Source organism: Jatropha curcas, chromosome 9 (assembly GCF_041381405.1).
Source record: "Jatropha curcas cultivar XTBG-Jc1 chromosome 9, XTBG_Jcur_1.0, whole genome shotgun sequence".
Lineage (NCBI taxonomy): Eukaryota > Viridiplantae > Streptophyta > Magnoliopsida > Malpighiales > Euphorbiaceae > Jatropha > Jatropha curcas.
Genome location: NC_143159.1, coordinates 1868697 through 1885051, shown reverse-complemented (window position 1 = coordinate 1885051; position 16355 = coordinate 1868697). Strand labels below are relative to the sequence as shown.

General features: G+C 34.9%; 3 protein-coding genes across 5 annotated transcripts; 2 read left to right on the top strand and 1 right to left on the bottom strand.

The window, feature by feature from the left end:
- Positions 1-1064: 1064 nt before the first annotated feature.
- LOC105633801 (sugar transporter ERD6-like 6) lies at positions 1065-6488 on the bottom strand. 3 transcript variants are annotated; one of them, XM_012216475.4, is made up of 19 exons: positions 6341-6488; positions 5941-6210; positions 5651-5713; positions 5474-5563; positions 5326-5385; positions 5175-5240; positions 5023-5088; positions 4830-4905; positions 4029-4093; positions 3814-3906; positions 3614-3694; positions 3425-3509; positions 2911-2957; positions 2692-2754; positions 2528-2587; positions 2343-2408; positions 2175-2234; positions 1492-1606; positions 1065-1323 (listed from the first exon to the last, which is right to left on the bottom strand). In XM_012216475.4, the coding sequence occupies exons 2-19, from the start codon at positions 6133-6135 to the stop codon at positions 1211-1213; spliced, it is 1464 nt and encodes a 487-aa protein (XP_012071865.1). In that variant the 5' UTR covers positions 6136-6210; positions 6341-6488; the 3' UTR covers positions 1065-1210. The 3 variants fall into 3 exon arrangements, with proteins under 3 accessions (XP_012071865.1, XP_089582222.1, XP_089582223.1); XM_089726096.1 differs by having other exon boundaries at positions 6310-6429; XM_089726097.1 differs by lacking the exon at positions 6341-6488 and having other exon boundaries at positions 5941-6301.
- A 2034-nt stretch (positions 6489-8522) lies between these two features.
- Positions 8523-12343, top strand: LOC105633802 (DNA glycosylase superfamily protein). The gene is made up of 2 exons (XM_012216477.4): positions 8523-9942; positions 12052-12343. The coding sequence occupies exons 1-2, from the start codon at positions 8744-8746 to the stop codon at positions 12071-12073; spliced, it is 1221 nt and encodes a 406-aa protein (XP_012071867.1). The 5' UTR covers positions 8523-8743; the 3' UTR covers positions 12074-12343.
- Positions 12344-13870: 1527 nt separating this feature from the next.
- LOC105633921 (uncharacterized) lies at positions 13871-16192 on the top strand. Its single transcript, XM_012216618.4, has one exon. It carries the CDS (start codon positions 14094-14096, stop codon positions 16086-16088), a length of 1995 nt encoding a protein of 664 aa, XP_012072008.2. The 5' UTR covers positions 13871-14093; the 3' UTR covers positions 16089-16192.
- Positions 16193-16355: the final 163 nt, after the last annotated feature.

The window sequence follows — 16355 nt, the reverse complement described above, 5'->3', positions numbered from 1 at the left end:
ACGAAAGGGGCTTCTTCTAGGTATTGCTTATTATGATAATTATTATTAAATCATTAATTACATTTCAGGATGATGCAAAAGACTACGTTTCTTCCGTTTTATATAGGTAGTTGAATCTGTGCGTAGTAAAAAAAAAAATCAAACGGAATATGCTTCAACGCCTAAGCAGTTAAGCCTCTGTTTAACATTTATCATCAAATCTAACGTCCATAGTTATGGATCATTACTTATGTTGTAGCCTTTTTGTTTGAAGAGAAAACGTCCACGTATAAGTCCACTTCACATACTAATTCAATCGAGAATATTCTTGATCTTTCAACGGAAAAAAAATAAAATAGTAATAATATTTTCTTTTAAAAAAAAATTATGGATTGATTTGGTGTACGGTTGTGTAATATTCTACCTAGTAATCTTCAAGGCCCAATCCAAACAAATAATAGATTTACCTGTAAAAAGTAAAAAGTAAAAAGTAAAAAGTAAATAACTTTTTATAGATGTTTAATCATTTTTCTGTTGTTTTACTCAAAATTTTTGAAGAACATTTTTGGGGCTGCAAAAATGTTTTAAGGGCCTAGGCAGGATATGATCTCTGTCCAGTCATTACCAAGTATCATCATGTCTAGCATAATTAAAAAAATAATAATAATAAAATTACTATGGTGCCTACCAACCAGTAAATTGTTGGCGGCTATCAAGGTTGATTTATTGTTGGATTGTCCAACCTTACCTAAATGTATATAGTTTCTCAATTTTAGAAAAGAAAATTAATAAACCCTAAATTTGTCAGCTAGCACAATAATTTTATATAAGGTCTGATCAATAATGATCTCATTTCAGAAACTTTGCAGAATAATAGCTTTCTGCATTTGTATTGGATATCATCATTATAATATAATGGCATAATTACCTGGTTCACCACTCGGTATCAGATAGTCTGTTCCATCCCAGTCCAAGCATAAACTGATATTCTACTATCAAAAGCAATCATGTAATCCATTTGAATGAATGCAGCTATCTTTTATCCGTAAATGTCCATATGATGCAAGCAGAAAAACCCAATATGCTGGTAGAGAAAAGATGTTTCTTTAATTCTAAGAAAACTTTCACAGGTTTATTCATGCTACTCAAGGATCATTACAAATGGGAAACATCAATAGTTGGTTTCTTTCGATTACAAAAATGAATTTCATTTGAATAAGAACAACAAACCTCATCTGAAGGAACTTTGAATTTCTTCTAAACCTCTCCCTTTTGTCTCTGGAACCCAAATACTCGCAAATACAATAGTGAAAACACACACAACCATGTAAATGGCAAACGTTCCTGTTGAAGGTGGAGGAAATCAAGGTAAGATGAAAAAAGAAAAAAAAATGTAAAAGAACAGTTACAAAAAGGGTGCTCTGTTGTTTCGGCGGAACTGAGTTTTTAGTTAGCAGAACACATATGCTCACATGCCCAAATACACGCACACAGAGTAGGAAAAGGCCAAACCTCCAGTACTCCAACTCAAAAGCAAGTTTGCAGTCATAGTAATCACAAAAGACATGAACCAATTAGCTAGTGTTGCTATGCTTCCGGCAAGGCCCTTAATATTGATTGGAAGAATCTGCATTGAAAAGCCATATATCATGGTCATCCTTTCAAGAGAAATGAATCAGCACTCAATTTGGAAGATGATAAAATAATTTTGGATCATTTGAGCCACAAGTTTATGTCAGCATCATCAGCATCGTATTCAGCATAAAAAATAACCTAAATATGAAATGTTCTATACACCATAATAGAAAGACTGGTACCCAGCTGTAGTCCCATCAAAGCAGGGTCATATCAATCACAATAGTAGCGTAGTCCTCATGTTTTGTAAAGTTCAAGTCACCAGACTTTCATTGGCATTCAATTGCAGATGATAATTGAAATTTAACAGAACGCTGACAGTTTGCAAAGATCTATTCAAGAAGAAGCCTATGCTTCAAGCTATCTTTAGTCCAAGAAATGGAGTAAATATTGTGAGACAATTTTTGTAAATTAGTGGTGCAACTGCAAACTAGGGGGATGATCAAGAATTTGATTGAAAAAATGTCCTCTGCAGAAGAAATATCAAATATAAAGAAATTTGCTTGCAGGGAAAATTATAATTTCTATGCATATATTCCATGGTAATACAATAGAGATACCTCAGACATTATAACCCAAGGAATAGGTCCCATTCCCAAAGAGAAAGCAACTACCATCCCCTGCGAGAGAGAATTGGTTTAGGCACGCCATGAAAAAGAAAAAAGAAAAACTAGCAACAATGATTCAAGCAAAAATCAGATAGATAACACACTAGAAATACCGCATACCACAACTCCAACTACTGCTAAGATCCCCAAAATGCTATACAAAGTAGATTGATCCGATACAAAATCCTGGATCGATGAACAAAATGAAGGAAAAAGAGAATTATAGACCAACAAAAGCAAAATCATACATTTGATTATAATGCTTGCTACAAAAAGTTTTGTCAGCAGAATTATTAGGTGCTTGCCTGTACAAAGAATGATACTGAAACTAGCAGGAGGCTAAGAGCCATGCCAGAAGAGGACACCTGCAACAGAACCAACAAATGAAAGAAAGAAAACATCATCCTACTGTTTTCCTCCAAATGGAAAATATTGATTCACAAATAAAAGTAGTTTTTCCTTAACTCACAATAAGTAGAAGCCTGCGACCTGCCTTATCAATCAACCATGTAGTTACACCGGTTGCAATCACCTAAAAGAAATGTATTTTCAAATTGCAATTAAAGCCAATGGAACTTTTCAAGACTAATTTCAATTTGCAATTAATACCAATGGAACTTTTCAAGACTAATGACAAACGTAATAAAGAATAAAGATCATCATTTCACAATTTCTCCTTAAGATGTACCTGAATGGCACCTATCCCAAATGTAGCTATATTACTATTTTTAAGCCCTGTTCAAAATTAAGACGACTAGTTAGAACCATTCATCTCAATCAATAAACTGATGATATGTAATTTATTTGACGTGACAGTAAAATTCAGATTTCGGTAAAACTGTACATGAAGCCAACACGAGGATATAAATATAATTCATAAATACTAGCAGACCTATAGCTAAAATGGCACTAATGTAGGTTTATTTGAAATAAAATCATGATACAGCTTCTTGGCAAACCACAAATCGCATGGTTCTGAAGACATGGAAAAAGAGAGTTCTAATTTGCATCTGACATCAGTTAATTTCAAAGGGAACAAAAAAAAATAAGGAAAAAAAAAATACAGGTATACTTTCAACTTTACAGGCTCAAAATGTCACAGAGATAAAACAAACAGAACAGCAATCAATTCCAATGCTTCTGTTGCAAGAACCAGACAAAATGTTTCAATATGAGGTGGTGGACAAGTTTACTATGCTTACCAGCAGATTCAAAAATGGAACTAGAATAGAATAGAACACCATTAATTCCATTAAGTTGTTGCAAAACAAGTAATCCAATCCCAATCTGCAGTATATTGATAAAAAAAAAAAAAAAAAAAAAATATTAGGTTGTGATTTTTTAACTCTGCGGCATCACCTTGTGAGGAAATGTTTATAGGTAATAATTACCATAAGAGGGAGCCAATATCTTCTAAGTTTGAGTTCTGCAAACCGGATTGTAGTTCTTCTGCTTGTTGAAGCTACAGCCCTCTGAATAATGCAAGGTAGCAAACAAAATCACCAAAGCTTGCTCCTTAATAGAGCAATGAAGAGAAAAACAGAGTAGCACTTCACAGTTAAGAAAGAGCATTTGAACCTCATTCCATTACCTTAATTTCATGCACTTCAAGTGAAATATCAGTATCAAACCCCCGAAGAACTTGCAAAGAAGTTTCAAATTCTTCTGTCATACCCATTTTTGCCTAAATTTTGGTTATTTTTGAGAGAGGGAGAGAGAGAGAGAGAGAGAGAGAGAGAGAGAATGGCATCAGCAGATTTTAACACTATGTTTCAGATCTAAAGAAGCACATTTCATAAAGCTTACCAGCCACCGAGGAGATTCTGGAATGAAAAACAGGCCAGGTATCAAAATGGTACATGGTAATATTCCTGCAAGACAATTTTGCCAAGTTCTAATATATAAAAATCTCATAGTATTGCCACCATTTATTGATTTATATTAAAACCACGAGTCAGTAAAATTTCCTTTTCCTACCTTAACATAATATGGACCTAAAATAGTTTTAAGAGTATAACATACTTTCCAATGCCAAAGCCAAATTTGATTGCACTTGATTTTTCAGGTTCCATTAGTTAGCAATACAAGCATACCTATTCATGAGTGTTAGTGTGTGTGAAAGCAAGTGTGAGTCTTTGTGTGTCTAAAGGTGCATTTCAATTGGGTATTGAGGAAGAAAGCCTGTCTTCACCATAAAAGATGGGAAAAAAAGAAATATTAGCAAGATGTCAAGCGTGAGGCAGACTTCTTTCTCATCCAAGTGCTTAATTGACAGCTTACACAAGTACACACCAAGTTGACTATCTGCATTACAAGATCAGAGAGAACTAGGCATCTCAGAACTCATTAAGTTCGAACTGCACAATATGTCGGGAAATCCATTGATGGATACTCGTAAACAGACCAAGTTCAAAAGGTGTAGCCTAGAAAAGCAAACTCCAATATTAAACAGCACCTCTAATTTCCATAGCTTGTCACTTAAGCTTGCTTGTCAGTACCATTTTCTTTCAAGAAAAGACCAATGACACAAGAGTGGAAATAAATAAATGAGGCATGATAAGGTTAGCTAGTGATGGGTATCATCAGTGAGGATATTTAAATGACTACCTAAAACAGCAAGTATTCTCCATTCAACAAAAAGTCCAAGTAGATAAGCCAGCATGATTCCAATTGTGACAGAGAGCTGCATAACAAAATATGAAGAATTTAACCAAATTGGATAAGTGATAAATCAAGATATTATTCAATTGTAAGAATATGATTGGTTCATGATAAGGACTAGCTTGGAAACACAACCAACCTGATTCACTGAACCCAAAGCTCCTCTCAAGTTTTGAGGTGCTATTTCCGCAATATATACAGGCACCTACATGTGATAAACAATACTGATATTTTTAAGTATTATCAAGAGCGAATTCCTAAATGAGAACAACCAAATCAACCTCAAATTACCGTGTATGAAATAATTCCTACACCAAAGCCTTCCAATAACCTTCCCATGTAGAGAAAAGAAGTATCCTACACAAAAGGCTAACCCTTAGATATAAATTAATATGCTCCTATCAGCTTTTGATATAAGCAAAAAACTAGTAATAGAACTCACTTTGGCAAAAGATATAGCAAGCCACCCAATAATATTAGGAATAGCAGCAATCATTAAAGACTGCAATTATCACAAGAAAGCATAACTTATTAATGCAAAACCCAAAAGAGGAAACGGGAAAAAAAAAATGGTGGTGGCTAATTCCTACCCCTTTTCGTCCAATGTACTCAGCAATCTGACCGCTAGCTATAGCCCCGACCATAGCACCCACATTCGATAGGGAACCAAATAGAGAGAACTGACAGAAGAAACAGCATTAGCGACCAAACTGAATCAAAAGAAGCTAAAAATAGTTAGCAATAAAATGAGATTCACAAATTCACACCTCTGAGACTGAAAGTCCAAGATCGTCGGTGATCGCAGTTTGAGTTGGCGAGGAATAACCAGACTGAACATTAAATATCACCGAAAAAGAGAGAAAAGATTCAATCTAAAACTTGCAAATTTTAATTATTCGAATCTAACAAATCCAGAAACTCAACGAAATATTATAAAGCTTGAGTTGCTATTTCTTCCTCGTATAGAAATAAAATGAATTCCATACTCATTTCAACTAGTAAGCTTCGGAAAAGAGTCTAAAATTAAAAATGAAGAAGATCAAGATAGTTCACTTACAGTGAAACCAAATTGAATAGGACCCAGAGCAACGATCATTACACAAGCAACAACAGAGACAGAGCTATCACGAATGACCTGAGACGAGCCCATCATGCTGGATTGCCTTGAGCCCATCCGGTACCAACTCCCTGTATGTAGAAATGGTTTCCGTAGATCCCCCCTCGCATCTTCTGTATCATCTCTGAAACTCATCCTTTCTTTTTCTTCAGACCCTCTCCAGGTCTCTACTGTTTACCAAAAATGCTTTCTATATGTACGACAAAATGTCTGAAAAAGAAGAAAATATATATTCAAAAGAAAAAACAAAGAACAAGAAGCTAAAGAGTAGAGAGTGAGAAAGACTAGTGAGGAAGAAGAAGAACAGACGAGCTCGTGAACGAGGATAGCAGTAGCTTACTGGCCATTCTTTTTCTTTTCTTTTCTTTTTTTCTTTATTACCATAAATAAGATATTTCGAATGGCAACGCCAACCTGTTAATCTGAGACGCCACCACTGGTATAGAGCAAATAAACAAAATCCGTTTCCGGCACGTCACTTCACTCGCGCGCGTACACCACTTTATTGGATAGTAAAAGCAACATAAACACATTGCTGTTTTTAGCACGTTGAGAAATTAAATTAGAGACACACAACAATTGGGTTGCAACCACTTTGTTTGGTAGTTGGTTGTTACTTGGGATTTCCCAACTAGAGATTTTTTATTTACGAACTTGGTTTAAATTTTTATTTTAGTATTAATAAAAATAAAAATAAGATAAATAAATTATTTAAAATTACATCTGGGTGATAATTTTTTATTCTAACATATTTATAGAGCTTGTATGAAAAACTTTAATACTTCATTTTTTTTTTTTAAATCTATCTGAATAAAATTTATAAATTCTTTAATGTGTTTCATGAATCACACTTTAGTTAAAATGCTGAATTATTAAATAATTTTATTTTTTAACTTTAACATATATACTAAAAAATAATTTCACAAATCTATATAAACTTATAATTTCATTAATTTTGACAATCTTTTTTTTTTTTTTTTGAAAAGTATTAATTTTTACAAGCATTAAAATTTTAAAATTCTCAATTGCAATATTGCCTAGAATTTTATTACGACTGACAGGTACTAGATACGTATAACGGTAATTTTTCGTATCTAATCGAATTGATTGTTGTTAACTTGTCATACATCTTTGTATGTGAAAGTTACTGTAATTACTCTAATAATTGCACGTGGCTAGTGTGAATAAGATAATACGCCATGCTGACAGATATTTGTTCGGTTCGGTTCGTTTTTTTAAATATAAATCCAACTACTTCATTTTATATATATATTGAAATAAAATCAAATCACTGACTTTTCAAGACCATATATATAAGTTTAGATTAATTTGAATTAATTAACAGCTTGTTTGGAAATAATGATTTCTATGGAGGAAGGAAAATTGGGTGGAAAATAAGTAGGGAAAATAATTTTCCTTGTTTGGATACCTTTAAAAGGAAATGGAAGGAATCAAAGTAACCATTAAAATTTTCCGGAGCCCACAAAAATACAATCTCTTCAAAAAATAGAGAGACAGTGGTGAAGATAGAGTGAAAATTCCTTCCATACCAAATATAAGATGAAATAAAAAATGAATATTAACAATACTCTCTTATTGTTCTTTTTTCCCTTTTCCAAACACAGCATAAAAGTAATAGACGGTAGCAAGATAAAAATCCAAACCTCATTATTCTTAAAAAAAAAAAAAAAAAAAAATCATAATAGTTCACCAAGTACAATTGGGCCTCATATGAATTTTATTTGATTGGAAGCCCAAAGAAAGATGGAAAAGCCACATTGGAAGCAAAAGTTAAAATTGGGCCTAAAAGCTCTTATATAATTATTCTTTTTCTTTTTCTTTTCCCTTTTTTTATTAGTATTAAAACCTTACTCTTTCTTTCTCTTTTTTTGTTTGAGAGGGAAAACCTTACTTCCATTCCCATGTATATGTGAAAGATATAAATAACACGTTGCGTGATATGTCCAATCATATTATGAAATTAGATCTTGTGAATTAAATAATAATTTATTCATTGTTTACATTGAAACATAAAGATATTTATAAACCTTTTAAATGGTATAAATTAATTTAAAACCGTGGTTATAAAAAAATTAATGATTTAATTAGATTTATAAAATAAAATTTAAAATCCAAATTATTGGTTCAGTGAAATTATTTATATTTAACCAAAACATTGTATATTATACATTTTATTTAAAATTTGAAATGATTAATAATAAAATACAATTTGCGAATGAAAAATCAATTGATTTAATAGTTTATTACAAATTATGACAAGTTAAATTTGCAAATGTGCGAATGAAAAAAAAGTTATTTGTGGACCAAGTGAGTATTAACATTTGAAGGAAAAATGAATTCAACCTCTTCATATTTTTTATTTTTTTCTCAGCTATTTTTTGGGTTGATAAATTTATCTTATAATATAATTTAAAGTGAAACTTAATTATCATTATCAAGTGAAATTTGAATAAAAATAAAGAAACATGTTTAAATGGTGCTTATTATATAGAAAGTGAGTCCTCGGCTGTCGTCTCTTAAAGCCAGTCTATCCCACATTCGACACTCCGCTTTACAGGCACAAAAACAAACACCCAGCCATAGTTAAGCCACTGTTTTTTTGTTTCTGGCAAGCCAATTTCTCCTCTCAAGTCGTAAGCCACCGCCATCTTCAGTGTCACCGTCGACTTTCTTTTCTGTTGGCCTGGTCAAACTCACCATCAATTTTTCCCTCTGATCGCACATGGGCGAGCAAACCCAACTCCAACCACAACCGCAACCGCAACCGCAACCACAGCCTCAATCCAATCCCCCTCCGCCTACACCTCCACCTCCCCAATCCCTATCCCAATCGCAATCCCACTCCCACTCGCAACCCCAATCTCAATCTCCGATCAAAGCCCAGGTTCAAACGCAAACTCAACCACAGCCCCTTCATGACTCCACCACTACGTCGACCATTACCACCACTAATGAATTGACCACTATTCCTCAGCAAACCGTTTCTCCTCCGGCCAAAATTCCTCCTTCTCGCCCCCGTAAAATCCGTAAACTCTCTCCGGACGACACAGCTACCACCGCCACCGACCCTAATTCCTCACAATTAACCACCACTACAAATGAACCTCCAAAAACGACAGCCAAATCCGCCAAAACCAGAATCGCCCAGACGAAAGCCATTGTTGTGGCACCTCCCCGCATCATTCCGAGATCGCTGTCCTGCGAAGGTGAGGTGGAGAACGCGATTCGCCATCTTCGCGATGCCGATCCACTTCTCGCATCTTTAATCGACCTCCACCCTCCCCCTACCTTCGACACTTTTCACACTCCGTTCCTTGCCTTGACTCGAAGCATTCTTTACCAGCAGCTCGCTTTTAAAGCTGGCACTTCAATCTACACTCGTTTCATCGCTTTATGTGGTGGAGAGGCTGGTGTCCTCCCCGGGACAGTTCTTTCTTTGACCCCTCAACAGCTCCGACAAATTGGGGTTTCGGGGCGCAAAGCCAGTTATCTTCATGATCTCGCTAGAAAGTATCATAATGGGATATTGTCGGATACTGCAATTGTAAATATGGATGATAAGTCTCTTTTCACTATGCTTACTATGGTTAATGGAATTGGTTCTTGGTCGGTGCATATGTTTATGATTTTTTCGCTGCATAGACCGGACGTGTTGCCCATTAACGATCTTGGGGTGCGCAAAGGAGTGCAGTTGCTGTACAATTTGGAAGATTTGCCTCGTCCATCGCAGATGGATCAACTGTGCGAGAAATGGAGGCCGTACAGGTCGGTTGCGTCTTGGTACCTTTGGAGATTTGTGGAGGCTAAAGGGTCCCCTTCGAGTGCTGTGGCAGTGGCAACTGGTGCTGGTATGACACAGCAACAACAGGAGGAACAGCAACCTCAGCTCCTCGACCCAATTAATAGCATTCTCAACCTCGGGTATATTTAATCTCCATTTATATTTTTCCTAGTTTGCTTCTTCTCTATTTATTGTTTATTTTCATACTGTTATGTACTGTTTATATGTTTCTATCAAATCTTCATAGATTGTTCATTTTCATTGGTTAACATGAATTAAAATTTTATACTCAGAAACTTGGTAATCCGTTTGTGATTTAGGGTTGCCTACCTTTAGTATATTGATCACGAGAACTAGGATGGGTGCTTAACCCTACAAGAGATTCCATGACAAGAGAATTTACTTTTAGTATTAAAATTTGGTTAGGTGGATGTCCAGATGATTTAGTTTGTATTTTGATTTATATAATATCAAGAAATCACATCTGAAGGCTAAGTATTTATGCCCAAAACGTACTTATGTATGTTGGAATCCTTATTGGTTTTTAAGAATTCATTTTCCTTTTGTTCTGCATGTGTACTTCCTGTTCTAAATAGTATAGCTTCTTGTTGTACTTGAAAGAAAATAGCTGCAACCTGTCAACACATGAAACACTTTGTGGTCCTTTACATCGAGTATGAGAAAGAAGGATCTAAAGAATTTCCTTGTAGGTCAGGCCAGTATATTATCATCATCAATTTTTACAGTTTTGACTTATATACCTATAGATGGAAACCATCAAGTGTTTTGGATAGCATTTGAGAAACTAAGCTCAGCTACCCTGCCAGTCAATATGCTGTTTATATTATTTGACCCCTTTTCTGCTTTACCCTACCTAGGCAACTACCTTCCTTCCTCCTTTTGTTTCAATCGTTATAACCCTAAATCATCAAAGGTTCATTCCTCACACCACTGTCATCCAATTCTCAAATAATGTAAACAGCATATTGACTAGCAGGGTAGCGGAGCTTAGTTTCTCAAATGCTATCCAAAATACTTGATGGTTTCCATCTATAGGATCTTTAATAGGCGAGTGTGTTAGCATTTTTTGGCTTCAATTATTAATATTATCAACTGCCTGAATTTTAAGAGTTATCTTGTTTTAGTTTTAATTTGATGGACTCTAAGTAAAGATATCATGCCACATTTCAAGTAGAAAAATTTTATCATAAATTTCACCTATAAAAGTTGCTTTTAATAAAAAAATAGTAACTTACTGTGTAACAACTAAGAAGATCAGGGCATCAGGCTGAAGCCAATGATATGACTATTCTCATAGTATAGAAATTGTCCAAGTTCACTTTGAAATAGACTGGCATCTCTTGTTTTGATTTGAAACTGTACTTGTTTCTGCTTTACTTGATCAATTGATTGCCTTGGAGAGATCACTATTGAAGTTGAGGGATTTTGTTTTTAACGTGCCTTCATATCACTGATAAAGTTTGTGAATATCATTATCTGCTTAAATGCATGTCTGTCCCACATAATTCCAAATCCATAGTTAAATGTTGGGGCGGCTGTAAAACCTTGACCCCCATCAGAGAGAAGGAACCTATCACCTTTTTAGAACCTTATGTTGTAATAAGCTTAGAACAGGCATTAGTGACTTACGGGACTTTGGATTCAACTCGATCAAGGTTTATTGTTAAGATTTCAATGTCTTTCTCAATAGATCCATTTCATTTCATTTCATGGGCTGCTTTTTTGTCTTAGAAATTTTATATTAACTATTGATATAATACTGCTAATTTGTCGTGCAATCTTGGTGGTGTGCTGTTTCCAATTTTATGCTTTTGTTTTATTTTCTTGCATTTTGGAGAAGATCCTTTTCTTTTTAATATGATGTGCTGTAATTCTTCCTTTGCTATTGTTAATGCTATGATGTAATTAGGTTCCCTGTTTCTTTTCACCTAAACTATACCTCGCATTTCTATATATTGATAAATGTGGACCGAATGGTCATCTTCACATCATGCTAGACTCGCTCCCACTTAAAATGAGCGGCTAGCCGTACCTCGAGGCCATATCTGGACTCGCCATTTGGCCTCCTTTCTGTCTATTAAATTGGTTTTTATGTTGCAGAAGTAAAAGATAAATGAGTTTTATGACATTAATTCAATGAGTTTTATGTTACAAAAGTAGTATTTTATACATGTTTCATAATGTTTTTGTAACATATATTTCTTTCCTTTTCTTGTCATCGTGTCCAGGGCCTGTGCTTGGGGACAATGATTGGGACTCGGGATCAATTAGTTGATAAACTCTATCAAGCAACCTATTTGAGAAGTGCTTATGAATCGGCGAAAGAAAGGTACTCGTTGCTCATTGTAGGCTTGGACATTTTAGTAGTTAAGAGAGATGTGTATTTTGTCTAGTAAACTTGCTTTGAAAATTGAATAAAGACCTCATGTGCCGAAGTTCTACTGTCTGTTAAGAGACTGGATTTTGTTGTCAAAACACTCTTACAAGACATTATAGAGTTAAAGAGCTTCATTTTTTCTACCATTATGTTCCTTTGGTTTTTTTTATTTTGCATTACAATTTGAATCATGCTTCTACTGAGAGAAATATTCAAGGCAGCTGGTGTAATCAGAGTTGACACTTATAAGCGAAGACCGGGGACAAGGTTTTGTATGTTGGGAGTTGGAACTGTGACGCAGATGAGATTGCAGGGTCAAATGAGATCGTGTTCTCCAACAGTTTGTACATTTGACATTACAGAAAAATAGATGTAGGGGAGATTAATAACTGGAGCGAAGCGATCTAACATTGCAGCAGATTAGCAAATTAAGAACAGAAGGAAACTTCGTAACCGTTTTGAGATGTCAGCAAGCTTGGCCCTTGTGCAATGCGGAGATGCCGTTGATCCAAAATGCTCTCCCCTGGCTATTAGGTGGTTTTTAAGCATTTTGCAAGAAGGGGAGCCTGTCTGCTCATCAAGTTTTTGTCGTTACGTTTTTGCCTGTTTAAGATTTCTAAATTATATGCCAGCAGCGCTTGAGTTAGCGGCAGCTATGTTTTGGACTAAGAGCCTTTGATCACAGCCTCACAGGGATTGTTTCTTCTCATTAATCGGCCTTTTTGGAAATGTTTCACCTGCAGAAACTTCCAAGGGTATGAGATTTTGTAGCTCACTCGCGTTGAAGGATTCTTTTCTACAACTAAGAAGCTCTAATCTGTTTTCTTTTTTTTTTTTTTTTTTTTTTTTTTTAATAACTAAGGTGTTATCTGGTTAAATTAAATATTAAAGTACTGAAAATTTAAAACCTGAAATCTAGACATTGAATTATTTAAATGATGAAAATTTAAAATTGTAAATAATTGTTTAAAAGTATATTGATCTGCATACCAAGGGATAGTTTAGTAATAGAAGTATATACGATTCAGCAATAAATACAGGTTTGAATTTTCCATTCTCTAATATTAAAAAAAAAAAAAAAATATTGTTTCATTATTTTTATTGCAAATTTTAAATTAAAATTCTTAACTTAATATGCTCGGTGAATATTGCTTAATTTTATTCTAAATATTGCTTAAATTTTTCAGAAAAAAAATAAAAAATAAAAAGAAATAAAAACTCATTTCTTTTATTTTATGGAGCCAAACCGAGCCGATCTCTAGTTTTCTAAAATGGGCTTTGAAAACATTTCACGGAGCCATATCTCTTTAACAACTTTTGTTTGTCACATTTTCTTGGAGTTGTCTATTTCTTGTCCGTTCCGTTATTTGCTCCATTAAATTATTTGCCTTCATTACGTCTAGAAGGTCCTTTTAAGATGGGCAATTACGATGTCGTCCAGATTTGATTAAAATTATTCTTCCATTTTCTTTTTTTTTTTTTTTGGAGAAATTATTGCGAATTTGTAAAATTTTTGGGTAAAAAACGTATTATTTTGGCTGTCAAGTATCTGGTGATATTTAGCTTTTTGGTACTTTATATTTAACTGAAGAAGTTGATTGTAATTTGCCTTGTAATATATCAAAAGAAATTGTCACCAATCGAAATCTTTGGACGGTGGAAAATAACAAAACATGAGTAAGACGACATTTATATATCCTTTTCTCTTTCTTGAAAAATGAGGCCTCACCTTAGGATTAAACTGGGATATCCACTCGAATATTTCTTTATTCTCGTATCTTCTTCTTGTTTTCTCCAATAAACAAAAATGAAAAATTATCCTCTCTGCAACCTTTTTTTACATTCCCTTATTATTATAAAATGGCCTAATCAAAGACGCTGTTGCTTATCAAAATGACACCCTCTTACGACCACAACATGAACTACGAGAATTATGATCCTTCTTTTCCTGACCAACCAGTGGTAGACCTCTACCTTCCAATTTGGGCCAACCTACCAGCTTTCTCGTCCAAGCCAGTCTTTATCTGGTCTGAAAATGGTTCTGCCTGTGCACCCAATGCCTCCAATATCCTTACATATGCTCAGCTTAACAAGTCAGTCCAGTCTATTTCAACTCAGTTACTTTTTTCATTACAAAGAGCTGACACTGTTCTAATTTTATGCCCACCTGGCCTTGAGCTTGTTGAGATGATCTTTGCATGCCAACGAGCTGGTCTTTTAAGTATACCCATTTTTCCACCTGACCCTTCTTTCACCAATAATAACTATCACCACCTTATCAGAGTTCTTTCCCAAACAAAACCCAAAGCTGCCATTGCTCACCATGATTACATTTCCAGTGTTCAACAATATATTTCCTCATTATCCTCTACCAATAAAAATAATAAGCTAGCTAAGTTACTACAACGGCTCAGATGGATTTCTACTTCTGATCTCAGAAATGATAAGGCTGCAGGTTCAAGTACATCGCAGTCTTCTTCATATGATGGTTGTAGACCAAATGAAGTGTACTTAATTCAGTACACTTCAGGTGCTACTGGAATTCCAAAACCAGTAATGGTGACTACAGGATCAGCCACGCATAATGTAAGGGTAGCAAGAAAAGCTTATGATCTCCATCCAAATAGTGTTATTGTCTCTTGGTTGCCGCAGTACCATGATTGTGGGCTTCAGTTTTTGTTGCTTACTGTTATATGCGGGGCGACATGTGTTTTAACTTCACCTGCTGCTTTTATTACAAGGCCTAGGTTATGGTTGGAGCTGATTTCAGAATATAGAGCTACTTGCACTCCAGTTCCTTCCTTTACATTGCCCCTTGTTGTCAAACGTGGGGGGATTGAAAAGGGAACTCAACCTATTAATCTCTGGAGTTTGAAAAACTTAATTATCATTAATGAACCCATTTTCAAAGCATCAGTCGAAGAATTTATCTATGTGTTTAACCCTTTTGGGCTAGACCCATCTTGCATTTCTCCTTCTTATGGCTTAGCAGAGAATTGCACCTTTGTTTCAACAGCTTGGAGTAGAAGCAATAACAATTTCGATAATTTTCCGACTCATAACAAGATTTTACCTTGTGCAAGACTCTCTTCTCTGCATGAAGAAGATGAAGAGGACATGGAAATTACAGTTGTAGATGAAGCAACACATGAAGCAGTTACAGATGGGACTGAAGGTGAGATTTGGGTCTCGTCTCCAAGTAACTGTTGTGGTTATCTAGGCCACCCATCTTTAACTCGGGAGATATTTCAAGCCAGGCTTAAAAACAAGGTGAGCAAGTGCTTTGTCCGAACAGGTGACAGAGGAGTCATTAGAGGAGAAGAAAGGTTTCTCTATGTGACTGGTAGATGTTCAGATGTTATCAAACTTTCAAATGGTCAAGAAATACATCCTCATTATATAGAAACAGCTGCTTGTAATGTGTATCCAGAGTTTCTAAGACGAGGGTGCGCTGCTGCTTTTCAAGTTTCGAATACAGTAGCCATAATTGCAGAAATGCAAAGAAGAGAAAATGATGATAGTGGCGTTTTGAGGCAAATTTGTGAAGGAATTCAAAAAATTGTTTTGGAAGAAGAGAGAGTTGAAATTGGACTTGTTGTTCTTGTAAAGAGTGGAAGTATTCCAAAAACAACTTCTGGTAAAATTCAAAGATGGGCAGCTAAAAATAAGCTTACTGAAGGCAAAATGAGTATAGTCACGGAGTTTTCATTCGAAAATAGTAATGGTAATAACAATGGTGATGACAGCTTGACGTCATCGTCTAGATTATTGATCCAAGGAAGCAAGAGTACAGTGGAAAGAGGAAAAAGAGTGATGGCTCGAGGGAAAGGAACCTCTGCCTTGAATTCAAGCACAGCAACTCCTCCTTCCCTTCTTTCACTTTTGTGAATTTAATATTGCTAGAGAAGAGTTTCCCTTCTTTTCTAGTTTTATGATTGTTAGTTGTTTTCCGTCGTATCAAACTCTCATGGTATTATATGATCAATTAATTTGAGTCGCGCAAGATTGCTTAATTATACCAACTAAATATAATAATGCAGGGGAAAATTTATCTATACCCGGTCTATTTATATACCAAATCAATTACAAACGGTGCTTTGATTCAAATAATGATATTTTTTATCGTCAAACTTTAGAGCGTAAAAGTATTTTTGC

Excerpts from the sequence above, each read along its gene's own strand:
- LOC105633801 (XM_012216475.4), bottom strand. The coding sequence starts at position 6,135 with ATGAGTTTCAGAGATGATACAGAAGATGCGAGGGGGGATCTACGGAAA. Across the intron at positions 4,094-4,829 it reads GAGAATACTTGCTGTTTTAG|GAATATTACCATGTACCATT; the intron begins GTAGTCATTTAA and ends ATTGTCTTGCAG. Across the intron at positions 1,607-2,174 it reads CTTGGGTTATAATGTCTGAG|ATTCTTCCAATCAATATTAA; the intron begins GTATCTCTATTG and ends TTTTCAATGCAG.
- LOC105633802 (XM_012216477.4), top strand. The coding sequence starts at position 8,744 with ATGGGCGAGCAAACCCAACTCCAACCACAACCGCAACCGCAACCGCAA. Across the intron at positions 9,943-12,051 it reads AATAGCATTCTCAACCTCGG|GGCCTGTGCTTGGGGACAAT; the intron begins GTATATTTAATC and ends CATCGTGTCCAG.
- LOC105633921 (XM_012216618.4), top strand. The coding sequence starts at position 14,094 with ATGACACCCTCTTACGACCACAACATGAACTACGAGAATTATGATCCT.